The following is an 18,352-nucleotide window of genomic DNA, read 5'->3' as shown; positions in this document are numbered from 1 at the left end:
GTGGGCAATTTTAAGATATTTTATATTTGTTTCTGGGTTGATTCTCTTTCCCTGTCTAGCATGAGCTGGCAAAGCTCACAAGTATTGGCACCACAGCTGAAAGAGCTGCCATAGGTACCAGCATCATTGCCAGAGCTTTGCATATCAGCTTCTTAATCCCTCACCTGTGGGTAATGCAAACCCTTGAAGTGTTATTTTTGCTGATGGCTGCAGCTCTGGGGAATCTTTTTGCTGATATATAGGATTTTTAGAGCATATTATTGTGTTGTTTAAATAAAACTGCCATTGAATGGAAAAGCTTTAGTACCAAACTAGGGTGACTTCATTGTGTTGCCAAAAATACACCCTCTGATAAGGCCTGCCTGTGAAAGCCAATGAGGAATATGCATAGGTAGCAGCATGCTAACACTATAAATCTTTGTAACTCCTGCCAGTAAAGAGAAGGAGGAAATCAAGGTCCCACCTTTCCCTTCTAAGAGGACACCACCTGTTTGTGTTCATTTCAGGTTCATCTATGAATGAATACATTATTCACCGATGACAGATGCCCAAGCACTTACAGATCTTTTTGCTGTGTTTGCATGTGCAGACAGTCATTAGCAAACATTTCTGTCGTCCTTGCCTCTGCTCTATATGGTCATCTTGATCCCAAAACCCAGCAACCTGTGGCCAGCAGTGAGGAGGACCTGCTAGGCTGCCTGTTCTGAGTGTTCTCCACAAGTCTAACCTACGGGGTCCTCTCACCATCTCTGCATCTGAAGGGTAGCAGTGGGCATGGCAGGGCCTTCACCATCCTTGGCTGCATTCGTATCCTAAAGATTCACAAAATTAGGATTTTCAGAAGCAGCTCAGTGACTTAAAAGCATCTGTTTTTATTGGATGCCAGTGGTACATGTGCTCCCACAACATTTAGGTCCTTTGAAAGCTCTGTTCTCCAATATAAGGCAGTCTATAAGCAAACGCCTTTAGATCACTTCTTGCCACAATTAGCAGTAATTAACAAGAACACATGGTCACTGCATTGCAGAAGCAGCTAGAAATTGCATTGCCCAGAGGAGGCATCTGCAGGATCAACACAATTTATTCTCTTTTTGTGCATGAAACTGTTAGGATCTTTTCAAGCCTGTAACTGGCTATCCCTTCTTCCCCTTGCTGTGACACGCAACATTCAACATACCACCTTCTCTTTTCCCTGCTTGCTCACCCCTGCATTAACGCAAGTCTGGGCTGTGAGCACACCAAGACTTGACTGGCTGTGTTACAGCTCTTCCTTGCTATGATGTGGCATCCCTGCAGACACAGCTCCCATCCCCATGTGGGGATGCAGCACTCAAGCAAGAAAAAAGGGCTGTGCAGGCCCTGCCTAGCAGGATACAGCAAAGTGTCTGTGGGATGAGGTAGGTGAGTGTCCTTTTCCACTTCCTTTCTAGTTTGCTTGTTTGTTTGTAAAGGGAATCAACAGGAATGTTTTTGCATGAGTCATAACTGGAGCCCCCAGTACAGATAAACAGTAGTCACACTTTCTTCTGGTTCTGTCCTGGGCCAGCCTGGCCCATGAGCTTTCCTGAGTGGTCAAGAGATGGGAACTAGAAGCTTCTTTTTTAAAAGACATCGGAGAAGACACAGTGTGACTCAGTCCTACCGCTTCCAAGGACAGAAATCAGTTGATCTTACAGTCATAGAATCACAGAATCATTTGGGTCTGAAGGGACCTTTAAAGATCATCCAGTTGAACCTCCCTGCCACAAGCAGGAACATTTTTCACCAGACCAGGCTTCTCAAAACCCCACCCAACCTGGCCTTGGACACAGCTTCTCTGGGCAATCTGTTCCAGTGCCTCACCATCCTCATAAAGAATTTCTTCCTTTTATTTAATCTAAATCTACCTTCTTAGTTTAAATTCATTGCCCTTTGTTCCAGCACTACAGGCCCTGGTAAAATGTCTCTCTCCTTCTTTCTTATAAAATCCTCCTTAAGTACAGAAAGGCTGCAGTAAGATCTCCCTAGAACCTTCTCCTGGATGAACAGACCTGACTTTCTCAGACTTTCTCCATAGAAGTGTTCCAGCCTTCTGATCAACTTTTGACCCTTCTGTGGACCCTCTCCAAGAGGTCTGTGTTTTGTGCTAGAGTCTCCAGAACTGAATGTTGTACTCCAGGTGGGGTTTCTGGGAGCAGAGTAGGGTGGGACAATCCCCTCCCCTGACCTGCTGGTCACACTTCCATGCAGCCCAGCATATGGTTGGCTTTATGGGCTGTAGGTGCAGCTGGGTCACATTCAGTTGTTCATCCATCAGTACTCCCAAGTCCCTCACCTCCAGGCTGCTCTGCATCCATTCATCCCCAGCCTGTACTGATATTGAGGACTGCCCCAACCCAGATGTAGGATCTTGCACTTGGCCCTGTTGATTTTGTGAGGTTCACGTGGGCTCACTCCTCCTCTGTATGGCATCCCTGTGCCTACTGAATCCAGGGCACCACTCAGCCTGGTATCCTCTGCAGAATTCCTGAGTGTGACTCAGTCTCGCTGTCTGTGTCATTATTAAGGATACTGAGCAGTACTGGTCCCAATACAGGATCCTGAGGGACACCACTTGGTGCTCTCTATTTGGATGCTGAGCCATTGACTGTAATTGGATCCTATCCAGCCACTTCTTTATCTATCAAATAGTCCCATCAATCAAATCCACCTCTCTCCAAATTAGAGGTAAGAATGTTGTGTAGGACCATGCCAAAGTCAATACAAAAGTACAGGTAGTTGACAGGTAGCTTACTTTCCATTAGGTTGGAGTGGTTCATCCTGCACTGCATTTCCCAAGGATATCAGAGGTCATACCTGCATTTCAGTTTGTGCCTGATGGGATCTCCCTCGCCTAGAGGTTCTCTGTGGGCAAAGGTCCAGCCTCACTGGCCCTGGACTCTTCTGCAACTGAGAAACTAGGATCCAGCCCACACAGCAGGGAAGGAGTTAAGTGCTTGACCAGCTGCTGTCTGTGAGGCACTGAATTCCTTCCCGTGCAATCCAGCAGCCGGTGTCAGGACAGTTATATTTAGAAAGCTGATAAAGGTTTGGTGCCAACAGTTGTCCTGCCCCTCGATGAAGAAACTGGAGAGAGACTGAGAGGGAGGCAGCTGATTGCTTCCCCCCAGTACCATTCCTTGCTGTCTTCAGTGGACTCCTTAGCCGTGCCTCCAGCAGGGACCCCCAGTGGAGCCATCAGGCACAGGGGTAAGTTCCCTTTCCTCGTTCACCCTTCTCCCTGAGCCACCACGTGGCCGCAATCCTCCGGCCTGAGCTCAGCTGCCGGGCCCTTGGGAGCTGCCGCTGGCTCCTGTGGCACTGAGGCAAGAGTCCCTCTTCCTGGGCCATGGCATGTGTTGGCTGCTGTGTTCCCATGTTCCCAGCTGAGCTATGGTGCCCTCACTCTCCCGCACCCAGGGTGAGAACAGCAGCCTCCACACAAAGGATTACAAGGACAAAGTCCCAAGCCTTCAGCTCCTTTGGCCTTAAGCTTTAGGAGCATTTAATTTTGGGGACACGAGGTCTCATGTTTCTTGCCCCTTACCCTCCTTCCAGCCTAGCTCTGGCTGTGTACGGCTCCTCCCAGCCACCACGTGCATTCAGGGGAGTATAGAGTTTCTGCCCTTCCTTCCTGGCCTTCCAGCACCCTTACTCACAGGCAGAAGAGCGTTGGTGCTCATTGGGCATTAGCCAGGGAGCTGCATGAGGCCCTGGGAATGGCATGCACCCTGGTAGAGGAGCCAGTGGAAAGGGCTCCTCACAGGAGCAAAGTGTGGGATGCCCCTCTGCTGTACCCCCCTGCCATGTACACCCCAGGGGCAGGGAATGGCCTCCTGTGCAGCCCTGTGTAATGGCTCTCCTTCCTGCCCTGCTCATTGTAGTGGATCCCCAGCAGCCGCTATGGCCAGCGGCAGAGATTCCGACAGCATGCCGGCGGTGCCCAAGGAGGAGGAGGAAGAGGAGAGTCCAGATGTGAAGGCTGTGCAGGCCCATTACCTGCGCAGCCCCTCGCCCACCCGGTGAGTCCATAGGCACTGCCACAGCCTCCTGGCAGCACGTGGGAGGGGCTGCCCTTCCTGCTTTCCCTTCCTTCCTCTGCTCCACATTGGCACTTGGGCCAAGCTGAGCCTGGGGATTCCCTGCCCTTCCTTCCCTGGGGTCAGTGTGCCAGCTCAGACAGGACTCCTGCACTAATTAATCTACCCCACTGGGACAGTGCATGGCAGGGCTAAACTGCAGGAAGGATTACTATGGGCTGGTGGTGTCCCTCTTCCCTGTCTCATCCTCTCATGCCCCTATGCTAAAATTTCCGATCCAGTTTCAACTCTTTGCAAATTCAGCTTCATGTCCATTGTAAGGACGTGTGGATTTATTGAATGCTGATATTTTAGGCTTTGTCAGCCCCAGGAAGTCCAAGAGTCTTGGGATTTGGGCTTGATTCAGAACCAACTTTAGCTACAGGCTTCAGGCACTGAACAGGAGGCTGTCACAGCACAAGCAGAAATTGAGTTACCTCAAGCAAAACAAGCATGATTAGATGTGTTGTCTCCTAATACAAGGAAAAATACACCCCTTTGTTCTCTTTTCCTAAAGCAAAATGCTCTGCAGGGCTTTCTGTACCCTTTGAGATGCTTTAGCTGGAAGCAAGGAGTAGGGATAGAGTTTGAAAAGAACCTTCCCCAGTGACCCTCAACAAGTAGGACGTTATGAAATGTTTCCTGCTAACTGTGGGACACTGTAGAAAAATTGAGTACTTATTTCATTAACCACATGTATTTTGAAATTGTTGAGGAAGATCACTGAGATCACAAAAAATAAAATTATGTATTGAGCTCTCTCCTACTGCTCATCAGTCACTCAAAATGAATAGAAACATCGCTTCGCTTCGCTTCGCTTCGCTTCGCTTCGCTTCCCTTCCCTTCCCTTCCCTTCCCTTCCCTGCCCTGCCCTGCCCTGCCCTGCCCTGTTCCTTTTCTTCTCCCTTTTTTCTTGCTGTCAGTGGCAAAACATGGTGTTGAAAATGGCAAGATATTCCCAGCCAGAAAGGGGTCATTGAAAGACCCAGGCTTGAGCAGTTCTGCATTTCACAGATGCTCAGGGCAGCTACAGGTAAAATGTGTTGAGGCTGTGGTGGCAGATTATTACCAGCTGTTACCTTTTTATTGAGCTTGGAGGCAACCTTTACAGCAAAAGGAATCGAAGGCAGGGCAGAGCTGCAAATTTGTGTCAGCTCCTATAAATGAGACTGAGACTGTCCTTGCTCATCTCCTAAACTCCTTTGAAGAACTAGAAAAGGATTGCTTTCAGTCACGGTTGACAAGTGCTGGAACTCAACTAAATGACCTGGATGAGCTTGTTAAGTGGTTTCCAATGGCTGTTCCCTCTGTTTTGATTCTGGAGCCTGGAAGCAGTTCAGCTTTCCAGACACTGTTGCACCCTGACTGAGTATTAGTCACCCTCCCTATCCTGCTTTAATTAAACAAAAACAAACTATTGCAAGTCTGCAAGCCTTGCATTGCTAGAGAGCTTCTGTGGTGGAAGCAAAGTTGTCCTAGTGATTTGTACCATCTATTTGGAAGAAAGTGTAGAAGGTGTAGATCAGGGAGAAAGCTCTGTAAAATATTTTGTTAAAATGGTCTAACTCAGAGACTGAATTTTCTTGGACTGCATAGTTGGACCCAGAGGGAAATATACTTGTTTTTAAGGTTGTGGCCTGTTCTGCTTAACAAAAACTTATTACACTATGTCAAATAATGCACTTCAAAGGTGTTTGCAGGTGTCATAGTGGTTTCTGACCTGAAGTTACACAACACTGAGCAAGAGGAGAGACTGACCACAGTTTCATGCTCTGAAGTGTCCAAGGTACAAAGTACTGAGGGAGAGATTCATATGCTTCAATCTCAATGCTTGCATTGCAGCCTGTGGTAACTCAAAGGATGCTTGCAGGCAATTAACTGGCAGAAAGAAAATCCAACAGTTTTCTAGTGCAGTCTGTTTTAAATTACTCAATAAATTCTAGTTAGGACCATGTTTATGTCTGTCTGTCTGAGTTACTTGTGAGACTGTTTCTTGTGATCTGTCCCCCTCCCAGTCTCAAACAAGATGCCAATCTTCTCTGCCAATAAACTCCTCCACCAGGCAGTTTGATTGCACTCCCAGTCCAGTGCAACTTCTCCCCATGGAACCTGCCTACATTCTGCAAACACTGGATGCCAAGGCATCTTTGAAGCCTTTAATGCCATTGAAGGTGGGAATGAGATGTGGGAGAAGAGCTGGGACTTCCCTTCTACAATCAAAGAATCCTTCCTGCTCCAGTTCCCTGCTCTTCCCCTCTGGAATGGGTGAAGAGGGATAAAGTCCTGGTGATGGGATCCCAGTGGAGGGCATTTACCTAACAGGCAGTGTGGTTGGTTGGCAGGTATTCAGTGATATCAGACACTGATACAGAGAGCATCTTCATGGAGCCAATCCATCTGTCATCTGCTGTGGCTGCCAAACAAATCATCAGTGAAGGTAAGAGAGCTATGGAAGTTACAAAGACCTGAAGTCGCACTTGTTTTGCCTTTCTCATCTACAGATCCTAAATGATAAAAAAGCCCTTATGAGAAAATTCCATCTGAAGTAGAGAAAGAAATAACAACTTAAAGAAAGGTTTGGTGACTTCCTTTGAAGCTGTGCAGTGAATCTGTGGCAGAATTGTGTCCTGCAGGGGTAAAAGTTTGAGTGCCAGTTGCTTGCTGCAATGAACTAAATTAGAGTAGAATGGAATAGAACAGAACAAAATGGAGTATTTCAGTTTAAAGGACATACGTGATCATCTAAGTCCAACTATCAGGGCTGACCAAAAGTTAAATCATATTATTAGGGCACTGTCCAACATCTCTTAAACATTGTCAGGAATGAGACATTAACCACCTCCCTAGGAAGCCTGTTCCAGTGTTTGACCACCCTCTCAGAGAAAAAGTGCTTCTCAATGTCCAGTCTGAATCTCCCCAGCTCAGCTTTGAACCATTCCCATATCTGATCACTGAATACCAGGGAGAAGAGCTAAGCAGTTCCCTCTCCATTTCCCCTTTTCAGGAACGCATAGGCAGCAACTGCATTCTTCTGGGCCTGGAAGAAGGGTGCCCTTAATTCCCAGGTCTTTGGCCGGTGTGGGAATGAGAGGACACTGCAATGTGCCCTTCTCATTGTTAATTACCCTGAGGCAGTTCCTGGGTGGGCATGTACCTGCCCACGTTGCACACAGAACAGGGGGATGTTTCTGGGGGGAAAAAGCCACAGGGCCTGTCCCAGGCACAAGTAATGATAGCTCATACATTTGCATTGTTTTTATATGCTTTTAGTTACAATGTCAGTTTATTGCAGAGCTGAAGACAAAGGATGTCAGGGTAGACTCAGTGTGTCCCAGGATGTTGGAGTCTGCGCAGCAGCTGATGGTGGAAGACCTGTACAACCGAGTTAAGGAAAAGATTGATGACACCAGCTTGTTTAACACGCCGTGTGTGATGGACTTGCAGAGGGCACTTGTGAAGGACAGGCTGGAGACCCCCAGGGATGCTGTGGATGAAGTCTGGCCTAATGTCTTCATAGCAGAAAAGTGAGTGTCAGCTTCTGTCATCAAGTTGCATGAGATTCCCAGTATAGGGTCAAATGGAACCATTGAAGGCATAACATGTATTACATGCATCTAATACCTTTCATCCCTAGAGAGCCCTAAAGTGTTTTTCAGACTGTGCTCGCAGAAATCTCTATGCACTGGAAAGTAAATACTTCTGGAATAGAATCCGCAGCTTTCCTATGCTGTTTAGATGCTTCAACAGTTTAAGAGAGGAAAAGACAAATAAGCCCATATTCCACTGTTCAGATTGGAATTTGACCCTAAAATTGGAACTAAAGTCTTTGTTATATAAAAGGGAGTTTAAAAGGTAATGCTAAATCAAATGTCGAATAAACATGATTAGGTCTCCTGTACCATGGTTCAGCTGTCTGAGATACCTGTGTGAGTGACCAGACAGAATTAGAAGGGAATATAGAGTACAGCATCAATTATAGAGTGATAAAAATTAAGTACATGGCCTGAACCTAGGATGGCAGTATGAGTTTCAAATCAAGCTGGAGTGGAAACAGAGCATGTGGCTCTACAGGTGAATGCAGGCTTCTTGTTTTCCCAGTGAGTATTGGAAAGAAATACCTGTAGACCTCTCAAAAGACATTAAGATCTGAGTGGTGCCTCATGCTGAATGAGTAACATGGACTGGGAGTTATGTAGACCTTGTAGCATGCAGCTTTTTTCCCACCTAAAATAGGAGCACTGACCTCTAACATGTTTTTTTTCCTTTTCTGCAGAAGCGTTGCAGTGAACAAAAGCCGTTTGAAGAGACTGGGGATCACCCATGTCCTGAATGCAGCTCATGGCACAGGTGTCTACACAGGACCAAGTTTCTACAACGGTCTCAATATCCAGTACCTGGGCATTGAAGTAGATGATTTTCCAGATGTGGATATCTCCAAACACTTCCGCCCAGCTGCAGAGTTCCTTGACGAAGCCCTGCTGACTTACAGAGGTAAGAGAAGATTGAAGTGGTTCCAGGTTGCTTGGGAATTAACAGGGAGAAACCTTACTCTGCCACATTTGTAATGGGGTAGAAGGCAGAAACTTGGCCCTCTGCATGCAGCTACAGCGAACTGCCCATTTCTGCCCAGTGTCATTCAAAACAAAAGTGAGCAAACTGGTAAGGGGAGGCAGCCCAGCAGCCCCATGGCTTCAACATGGCTGCAAGTCAGCTCCTGCAGCTGCTTTGAAAGAACCTGACTATAGCAAAAAGTAGAATCCCTGCTCTCGTACATTTTTTAAAAATATTGATACTCTATAATACTATATATATACAGAGAGAGAGGTAGATATATTCCTGTACCCTGCATGTTTCAGTTTTGCCATGATGCAAAAAACCAGGCTGATTTACTTGAACATTCCAAGTGGCTGAATTGAACCTCTGGATGTCTACACCCAGGCTGCTGTCAGATTTGCTGGACTTCAATTCCATGGCAACTGTTATTCTGTGGACCTCCAGTGCACACTGGTCATTTTGTTGCAAATTCAGTGGACAATCAGAAATATCTTTTTGCAGTTCAGTATTGAAAGAAGTACCAGGATCTGTGATATCACTGATATTCTTCATATAAACTGTCAATTAATTTAATTTCTGTAGAGAGGTAGCAGATTACCTCCTAGCAGTAGTGACAGTAAGAAAAGTGTAAAGTTTTGTTTGTATACAAGGAATATTTAGCCAGTTTTAATAGCTCAACAACATGAGGAGGATTCACCAAGGCAGAGGAGCCTTGGAAAAAATGAAAGGAAGGAGATCTTCCCCTCTTGATGAGCTGTTAGATTGGCTTTGCTGGCTGGTAAAACACTTGAAAGGCAACCAAGACTTTCGATGCTAAGAAAGGTATAAAAGATTTCAGGATTGTAGGAAGAGGTTCATTAAGTAAACCTCTTGTGATAACTTATGAGCAGTCAGAAAGGTGGTGCTTAAATTGGCTTCATTAAGTTTCAGTACAAACAGATTGATTAAACTGGAGTTTAACACACATTTAGAAACAGTAATTTCAGTTGTTTGCAAGCTAGCAAAGCTTAATATACACTCTCTTCGTATTTACAAGCTTTTCTTTAGCTGTAATTTGCCATACAAGTAATTTAAACCCCAAACAATTTGTCTGTGCCAAAGCTTGGTTTTCTGCAAGATAGTAAATGCTATAAAATAAAGCAGATCCTCAGTTTTTATTCTTGCTCATACTGTTACTGGTCCAGGACAGTGGGTCCCAGTAGTTTGAAGCAGCTGGATCAGTTTCTCAGTTAAAACCAGCTCTTTTCTGATATTTGCTTGGTTCTGCTCTTGTAAAATATAATAGGACTTCAGCCTTCAGCCAGTCTCCAATGTAATTGTTTGAGGGTACTTTGCAAAACTGACCTATATTCTGGCAAAAATACAATTAAATTAATATAAAATTATTATTTATGTCCTATAATGTCACTTACAGAAAAAAATAAGTTACTTGCTTATCCTCCAAATACCTTCCTGGAGGCTAGTGCTAATATCTGACTTTTTACATATTGAGAAAAAAGCATGGAAAGCTTAAATGTCTGACCCTATGTCAGCCAGCAAGTCAAGAATGTCTCACTTGTCTTTCTAATACCTATTATAAGGTTTTTGACTATTTGAGTAAGTGAAGTGTGTAGGCGAAAATATAAATACTATTTAGATTGTTTGGAAACGTGCCTGCCGACAGTTTTTGAAACCAATGTGCTTTTTATTCCTAGGTACCCAGATTTTTATCAAGGTAAAGCTAGCAAATATTTAGTATTGGTTTCAGCCACTGAGACATATAATCTATGTAGTTTTTAACACTATTCAGAGAATGCTTTTGTGCTACATACCAGAACACCCTGCCTGCTATTGGAAATAGCTGATTGTTCTCATATTCCCTGTCTGTAGGCAGAATCCTTGTCAGCAGCGAGATGGGGATCAGCCGCTCAGCTGTGCTGGTGGCTGCCTACCTGATGATCTACCACCACATGACCGTTCTGGAGGCTCTGATGACCCTGAGGAAGAAACGTGCCATCTACCCCAATGACGGCTTCCTGAAGCAGCTGAGGGAGCTCAATGAGCAGCTGCTGGAGGAGCGAGAGCTGGAGCCTTCTGGAGATGAGGACGTGACTCCGAGCCAAAGTCCTCTTGCCTATGCAGGGACTTCTTCGCGGGTGTCTGGAGCTGGGGACTCAGGGAGCGTCAAGGGAGCCAAAGCCCACTCCATCACAGTAGAAGAAGAGGACACCAGCAGCATTCTGGGTAGTTTTATGAGCTCTTCATCAGTGGAAAAAACTAGCTGGGTTTCCAAACACTCCACCCTGATCACTGAGGAGGAAGAGGAACAACTGTATGAGGAGTGGAGGAGGAAACAAGGCCTATCTGCAAAGGAAACAGGAGTTCACCATGAAAGAAGAACATCTCCAAAGCATCTGGATCAGGAAGAGGAACAATCTGATGAAGATGTGGAACAGATGATCCATGATTGGCAGTGCAGAAATGAGAAATACCAGATGGCAGGTACAGCCAGGGAGGAGGATGGTGAATGCAGCATGGGAGGAAGACCTTACCCATCAGGCGAATTCAGTGATGTTGAGAGTGTGAGCAGTTTTGAGATCCGAACGCTAAAAAAACAGCTGGAAGCCAGTAGCTTTAGCAGGATGAGGAGGAGCCGCACAGGCTCTGTGTCCTCTGAGAGCACCTGGGACATGTGGAATCAGAGGCTTCTGGAGATTGAGAAAGAAGCTGCTCAGAGGTATCATTCTAGGAATAAAACCTGTAGGGAGAGACAATCCCCAGAAACGGGAAGAAAGGAGAGGGATGTGGATGAGGAGAGTGTGTTTTCAGACTCCTCCTGTAGTTCCTTCTACAATTTCTGCCAAAAGAACAAGGACAGGTTGACTCCTCTAGAGAGGTGGAAGGTCAAGAGGATCCAGTATGGCTTTCACAAGAAGGATTTAGAACCATCACCTGGACCATCTCCAGCAGAAGATGGCAGCCAGGCAGGTCAGGAGGAAACAGAAGGGAAGAGTTTGTCAGATGTTGATCTGACTGCTTACCAGGCTTGGAAAATGAAGCGGCAGAAGAAGGTGGGTAGTGAAAGCAGCAAGGAGGAATTTGTGGAATTTGCCAAAACTGAGGATTCTGCTTCAGCTAAAAAGAAGCAGAGGCGTGTGGAGCTCCTTGAACGTTCAAAGAAAATTTTAGAAGAAAGTCAGTCCATGTGCAGCTGGGAGACAGAGAGTACAGTGAGTGGGAGTATTCCTCTGTCAGCTTTCTGGCCTTCAGCGTCTTATGCAAGCGGTGCTGACGATGCAGCTTCTGCCCTGAGCATGCAGACAAATCATTCATCTTTGTCACAGGCCAGGAGTTGTACAGGAGCAATGCAGATGCCAAATATACCTCTTCCCAATCTCCCAGTTGGCCCAGGTGACACAATATCCATGGCAAGCATTCAGAACTGGATCGCCAACGTGGTCAGTGAAACCATTGCTCAAAAGCAAAATGAGATCCTGATGTTGTCCCGTCCCTCGTCTGCCATGGCCTCCCTGTCAGGAGACCTTGGCAGGCGTGCAGATGATGACAAGCTTTCTCTTCTCAGTGCTCAGAGTGGCTCATCCCTCGCTGCCTCTCAGCTCCACCAGCAGGAACTGCGCAGGGCTGAGTCTCAGTCTGTGCTGTCCTGCAACACCTCCATGAGCACAAAGACAGAAGGGACTAGTTCAAACATGAAGACGACGCAGACAAGCAAACCACTGTACAGCCTCTTTGCTGATGATGTTGACCTAAAGAAGCTCAGGAGGAAGGAGAAGGAGATGCAAATGGAAATGAGAGAAAAAATGTCAGACTATCAAATTGAAAAGGTGATCAGAGACAATAAACGCAGTACTTTATTTAAGAAAAAGGTGACCAAAGCAGAGGAAAATGAAACAGAAGATGACAGAGAGAGTACAACAAACAGCCACAGGCGTCCCTTGCAAGCAGATTTTGACAGAACTGATGGAGTCTTTGATCTGTCCAGTCAACCTGCAACCTCAGGTGCACCAAAGTCAGAGATAGATACTGATATTACCAAGTGGCTCAATGGCCTGAAAGCAGAAAGAGAACAACTGTCATATTATGATCAAACTGAGAAAGCTAGAGAGAGATATAGCAGATCATCCAAAGTTAGAGAGATGGATTCTGAGACATCCAGTTACAGATTCTGCAGATCCCAAAGAAAAGAGCTAGATAGCTGTTCTTCCTACGAGTCAACAGGAGATTCACTGAGAACCATGTCAAAATTTTCCTCTGCTTCTGCAAAAGAGGACAAAAAGATGTACAAGTTCACCAGGTCCAGGGTCAGTGAGACAAGTTCCAGGGGAAACAGCCCAGAGCATGTTTTCAGCCAGTCACCAGAAGCACCCTTTGACTCTGATTCCCCTGCACCATCTACACAGAGCCGAGTTAGAGCTCATCGTGTGGAGGCATGTGAAGAGGAGGCCAGGTCAGACGTGTCAGAATGCGGAGCAAAGAGAAAGTTCACTCAGAGCTTTTCAAAGTCTGAAGAGGATGGAAAGAAGGAAGCAAAAGTGGAGCAAAGTGAAGAAAGGTTTGCATCTAGGCAGGTCTCTCAGTACAGGCGAAGCACGCGTAAAGAAGAGGAAGAAGAGATGGATGATGATGCCATTATTGCTGCTTGGAGAAGCCGACTAGAAGAAACTACAGCAAAGCTCCAGCGGAGAAGGGAAGAGTGACCAAGATCAGACTACAGGAACACAAGCAGAGCCACAGAGTACCTGAATCACTCACTCGTCGTTATAGTTTTGATAATCCTTTGTGGTTTGTAGGGCATTTCCTGCAGATAGTTCTGTTCTTAATCAAAAGCGATGAAGGGAAGAGGTCAAGTTCTGCAAGTGTTTGTGGTTTGTCAGAAAGAAGATGCTGGTGTTAAATGATCAATGTAGGTAGGAACACAATGTTAGAAGCCATTAGGAGCCAGACGATATTTCAGCAGCAAAAGCAGGTAACGGTGACACCTCAAGTCAAAAGACCAATCACATCCCATTTTGGTTATTTCAATTTCCTAGTGTCATTAAAGACTGGACATGTTTTTTCTAGGATCTTTTTTGATCTATATAAATGGAAGAAGCCAACAGCCTTTTCTAGGAACTTAAAGAATGTTTTTCTCTTAATCAGTTTTGCTTTATACGACTGAGAAGGTATTACCAGGTAGGCTTCATTTTCTGCACCAGCCTTACGAATGTCTAGAGAAATAAGTTCAGGGGAATACATGTTCTGTTTTACTTTATTAAGTAGCAGAAGAAAAGTGGAATACTAGAAAAAAGAAGATGCCTCCTGTTCAGAACTTCAGTGAATGTACTCATTGTTCGTTGTTTTCTATTAGATGGAGTAATCTCTGCTCCAGTATGGTTGGTTCCTGCTAACAACTTCAGGTCAACAAAGGAAAAATGCAGTAATGTTAACAGCCATCCAATTTTTTTTTTTAATGTAGTTAAAGAGATAGAGTTAGTATTAGTGTTAGTGTAGGCTGGGTTTCTGAGTATTGACTTCACTTTGGTTTATGTATGCAGCTCAGCTAAGTCAGTGCTTTTGTGTTTATAGTCAGATTAATTTTCAACATGATTGCCTTGAATGAAAAGAGCACTACACAAACTGACCTCATAATAAAATTGTTTATTAGACCATGGGTGTAAGGCATTATGCACCAAAGGAGAAGCTGTGTGTCTATGAAGGTGGCACCTGGAAGCTTGTTTTTAGGAGGCAGTGGTAGGTTCAGATGGCATCTTACAGTTATATTGTTCTTTGCATCCAGAGCCACAGAGGAAGAACCCCAGCCTTCATGGTAACTCTGAGTACTCCAGGTTAAGAGCCTCAGGTTTTTCCACTCCCTGCAGAGCCTTGTGAGATTGTGTGACACAACCCACCAGCTTCCCACAGCATCACTTCCACACCACAGCACCCAGCCCTCACCAGTCAACATCCTCCACCTCTTACAAGCACATAGGCTGGTTTCTACAGACTTTGACTCTGGAATTATTAGTTCTCTTTTCTGTACAGACTGTATTTTGAACCAACAAAGCCCTCTGGCAGAGCCGAGTCTAAATTGACAATGGAGAGATGATGCAGTAGCGCTCTCTCACAGGAAGTTTGTCTTTTTCTTGTAATCTCTTCTCCCTCCCACTGTGATGCTTAGAGCTCACCATTGCCATTATGCTAGTACCTCTCCCTATTTTAATTGTGTAATACAGACAGCAAGCTCCACAGGGCAAGGGCCTGCTCTTTGTCCCTGTCTGTATGGTGCTACACACATCAGCAATGCTATCTAAATAATGGTTACTGATAACAAAATGCAGCTGGCAATTTTCCTAAACTTAGAATCATTTCTCTCAACTATAACTCACTGATCAGACATTATCCCTGCTTCTCTGAAGATAAAGATAATTCTTTCTGACAGCCAGGACTGGGGTAAATGATAGCTACTTATTGTCAGGTGAATGGAGTCTCACAATCAGATGATTAACCAGTAACAAAAGTAGAAAAAATAAGAGAAATAACTTACTTGTGTGGGTTGTTTGGGGGTTTTGGGTTTTTTTCTTAGTAAACTCAGATTACATTTCTGAAATTCATAAGGAACACAGTCATGTTAATGTTCCAGGCATGCAGAGATGCTCTAAGGTTTATAATGCTCTTCTACTATAAAATAATATATAATATAATGCATCCCTTGTTTCTGCATATTTCTATGAGTTGTTATTTTTAAAGTAGTGAAATTCCAGGCCACATTCTGAGAATTTATCTTGAATTTCTGCAGTGTGTGTTAGGATAGGTATTTTCCTATTTCCTCCATCCCTGGTAAAGTTGCTCCACAGAAAACAGCACTAAATAGACATATATGGAGCTTGGTTTAATTTCATCCTAGAAAAGGTCTTAAGTTTTGATGGATCAAAGTTGAAGTGTGCAATACCTTTTGGCACTGAATTTACTTTTTTATCAAAGGCTGGTTCCCTCTGAAAAATCCCTCTCCTGCATCCTGTGCCTGGATGTTCCCAGCAGACAAGCCTGTCCTCTGCAGTACTGTAGGGGGCATCTCGAGCTGTAAAAGATGAGCAGTAGATGATGTAGTAATTGGTTTCATTTTGCACTGTACAGCACAGCCTTTGTTTGGGCAGCATTTTGATTTAAACAGTAATCTAGATCTGCTGCACAAATAAATTATTCAAGACCGAGGGGCAGAATATGGTTCTATAACAAGTCTGAACCAGACCATCCTGATAGTGAGTTTTGACCCTTGTGAGAAAGGGTTAAGTGGGTTCTGCTGACTCATTGAGGTAGGTGGCTTATTAGCTCACTTGTGTAAAAGGGAGATAAAAATGGGTTGCTGGGGAGAGGCCATCTAAGATGCTGGCTGAGCAGCCATGAGGGAGAAGCCTTAGAAATAGCTGAACTTTATTTTCTTATTGCTTATATCCTTGTTAATAAAGCCAAACCCCCAAAGCAATAAGAGGGTGGGGATCATTTTGGACTCCATGCAGTATACGGCCAGTGCTTGAAAGCAAGATGGGAAAGGCTCCAGCTCACAGGTATAAATTACATGAAACAGTGACATAAAGACCTTGCATGGTGAAAATATTAAAGCATTCAGTCATAAGACCAATAACCAGGAGAGACAGAAATGGAGGGGTTGAAGGCAGGCTAGAAAGTCAGGTTTTAAGATGAGAATGTAGAAAGGAGATAAGGAATTGCTGAAAAGGGAGAGGTCTGCACAGATTGTTTCAGGTGACCAGAGCTGCAGAGTGAATGGTTTTTCAGCAATGACACCAGTCTGACAGTAGATTAAAAGAGTAAATAAGTACCCAAATTTATCTGGGAAGGATTTTTCAGCAAAGATGCGCTGGGACTGATATTTTTTTTCTTCCTCTCAGTTTGCTGCTGTAGGCAGGAGAGTTCTTTTGGCACTGTATAGTGGAAGGTGAAAGTGCAAGGAGCATCCATACGGTCAGTTAAGAATATAAACACAAGAACATAAGAAAGGCTGTATGGGGTCAGACCAAAGGTCCATCTGGCTCAATATCCTGTCTCTGATAGAGAACAACAGCGAATACCTAGGGAAGAATATATACAGTGATAGAAGTGTTATTTTGCCAGCATGATCTTCCAGCTTCTAATCATTTGCAACTCAAGGACTTCCGAAGCCAGGTGTGATATTTTTGTATTTAACAGTCCTTAATAGATTATCCTTCTGAGAAAGTGGCTAGTAATTTTTGAGTTATAACCACTATAGCCTCATACCCGCTAGCTTCTGTGACCTCTTGTAGCAAGAAGTCCCACAAGTTACTGTACCCAAAATGCTAAGCCATGTTCTTTCTGCCTGTTCTGAACCCTCTGCCCACTAGCCTTCAATGCCAATGTAGTATCTGTTTAGTATCTACATGTCCCACGAGATTTTACCCCCCCTTCTGTCATTCTGTCCCATCCTTAGCTCTCTGGTTTTCTGCCTGAGTTACTTACTCCTCTTATAGGGGCTGCCCTATGTCTCTTCATTATCCTGGCCATTCTTCTCTGAGCCCTTTCTAGTTCTGCTTTGTCATGTTTGAGATGAGGGACCAAATCCTCATGCAGTATCCAGGGTGCAGGTGTGGCAGGGATTTATCCTATGGCATTGACCTTTTTTTTCTCTTTTCTGTTCCTTCCCTATTGACTCCTAATAGTCTGCATGTTTCTTTGGCTGCTGCTGAGCACCAGAGGGATATTTTCATAGAACTATTTATTATATACACCAAATATTGCTGGAGGGCAATGGTCAACACTGAGGTCATAATTTTATATGTTAAGTTTTCTTATTTGTAATGTCTTACATTTATTAGCCTTGAATTTCATCTGCCATTTTAGTTCTCAGCCTGTCTGTCAAATTAAGACCTTCTGCATTTTTCCACAGCCGTCTTCCCATTTCTACTACTGTCTCCTTAATGTCCTTTGAACAAGGTAGAAACTCAGAGGGTAAGGGAAGCAAAGAAGTTAAGGAGGGATAGATGAGAGGAAAAACTCATTTGATGTTGGTCTGCTTGAAGGAAGAAATAAGAAAGTAATGGAAGTCAGGGAGCTAGGCAGTAAATGTTCAAAAATAGATCTGAAGACAACAGGCAAATTAAGAAGTGGACCTACAGTGGTCAGACACATGAAGATACAAATGTAAGCCAAAGAGGCTAATGCAAAATATTCAGTTGTTTAGATGTATTGAAATCTGGCAAAAGGTTAGGAGACAACATCTGTGGGAAGAAAGGAGATTTAAAGAAGTTACAGGTCTGTGAGAAATATGAAGGGGACTGGGAGAAATGGAAAGAGTGAGAGACATGAGTGGGATACCGATGATGAAATAACATCAGTGTTGGATTGGGAATTCATTGTGGTACAAGCAAGTTTGAAGGAAGCAGAAATGTGCCAGAAATATGTTATTTCTTCTGTGAGAGCTGCATTTTGCATCATAATACTGATAGCTGTGGGGCCATGGCCCATTTCCCCCATCTAGGAATTTCAGGACAGTGTGATTTATTGCATGCAGCACTAGCTTAGACTGGATAATTTTAAAAGGAGTTTAGCACCATTTCCTTCCTTTACAGCTCCTTGAGAAATGCTTACACATTAGCTGTGGTGGAGAGCTAGGTGAATTATGAGACAAAAAGTTTTATTTGAGGAGGTTATGTTGCACTGCCTGCCTTTCCTTAAAGAGTATAGCTGGA

General features: G+C 44.4%; 1 protein-coding gene across 1 annotated transcript; it reads left to right on the top strand.

The window, feature by feature from the left end:
• Positions 1–3,921: 3,921 nt before the first annotated feature.
• On the top strand, positions 3,922–13,348 carry STYXL2 (serine/threonine/tyrosine interacting like 2). Its single transcript, XM_062511315.1, has 5 exons — positions 3,922–4,040; positions 6,440–6,534; positions 7,390–7,621; positions 8,371–8,588; positions 10,521–13,348. The coding sequence occupies exons 1-5, from the start codon at positions 3,922–3,924 to the stop codon at positions 13,346–13,348; spliced, it is 3,492 nt and encodes a 1,163-aa protein (XP_062367299.1).
• The last annotated feature ends 5,004 nt before the right edge of the window (positions 13,349–18,352 follow it).

Source organism: Cinclus cinclus, chromosome 2, assembly GCF_963662255.1.
Source record: "Cinclus cinclus chromosome 2, bCinCin1.1, whole genome shotgun sequence".
NCBI classification, from domain to species: Eukaryota; Metazoa; Chordata; class Aves; order Passeriformes; family Cinclidae; genus Cinclus; species Cinclus cinclus.
Note: the sequence above shows the minus strand (reverse complement) of the source record. Positions and strands in the feature narration are given on the sequence as shown.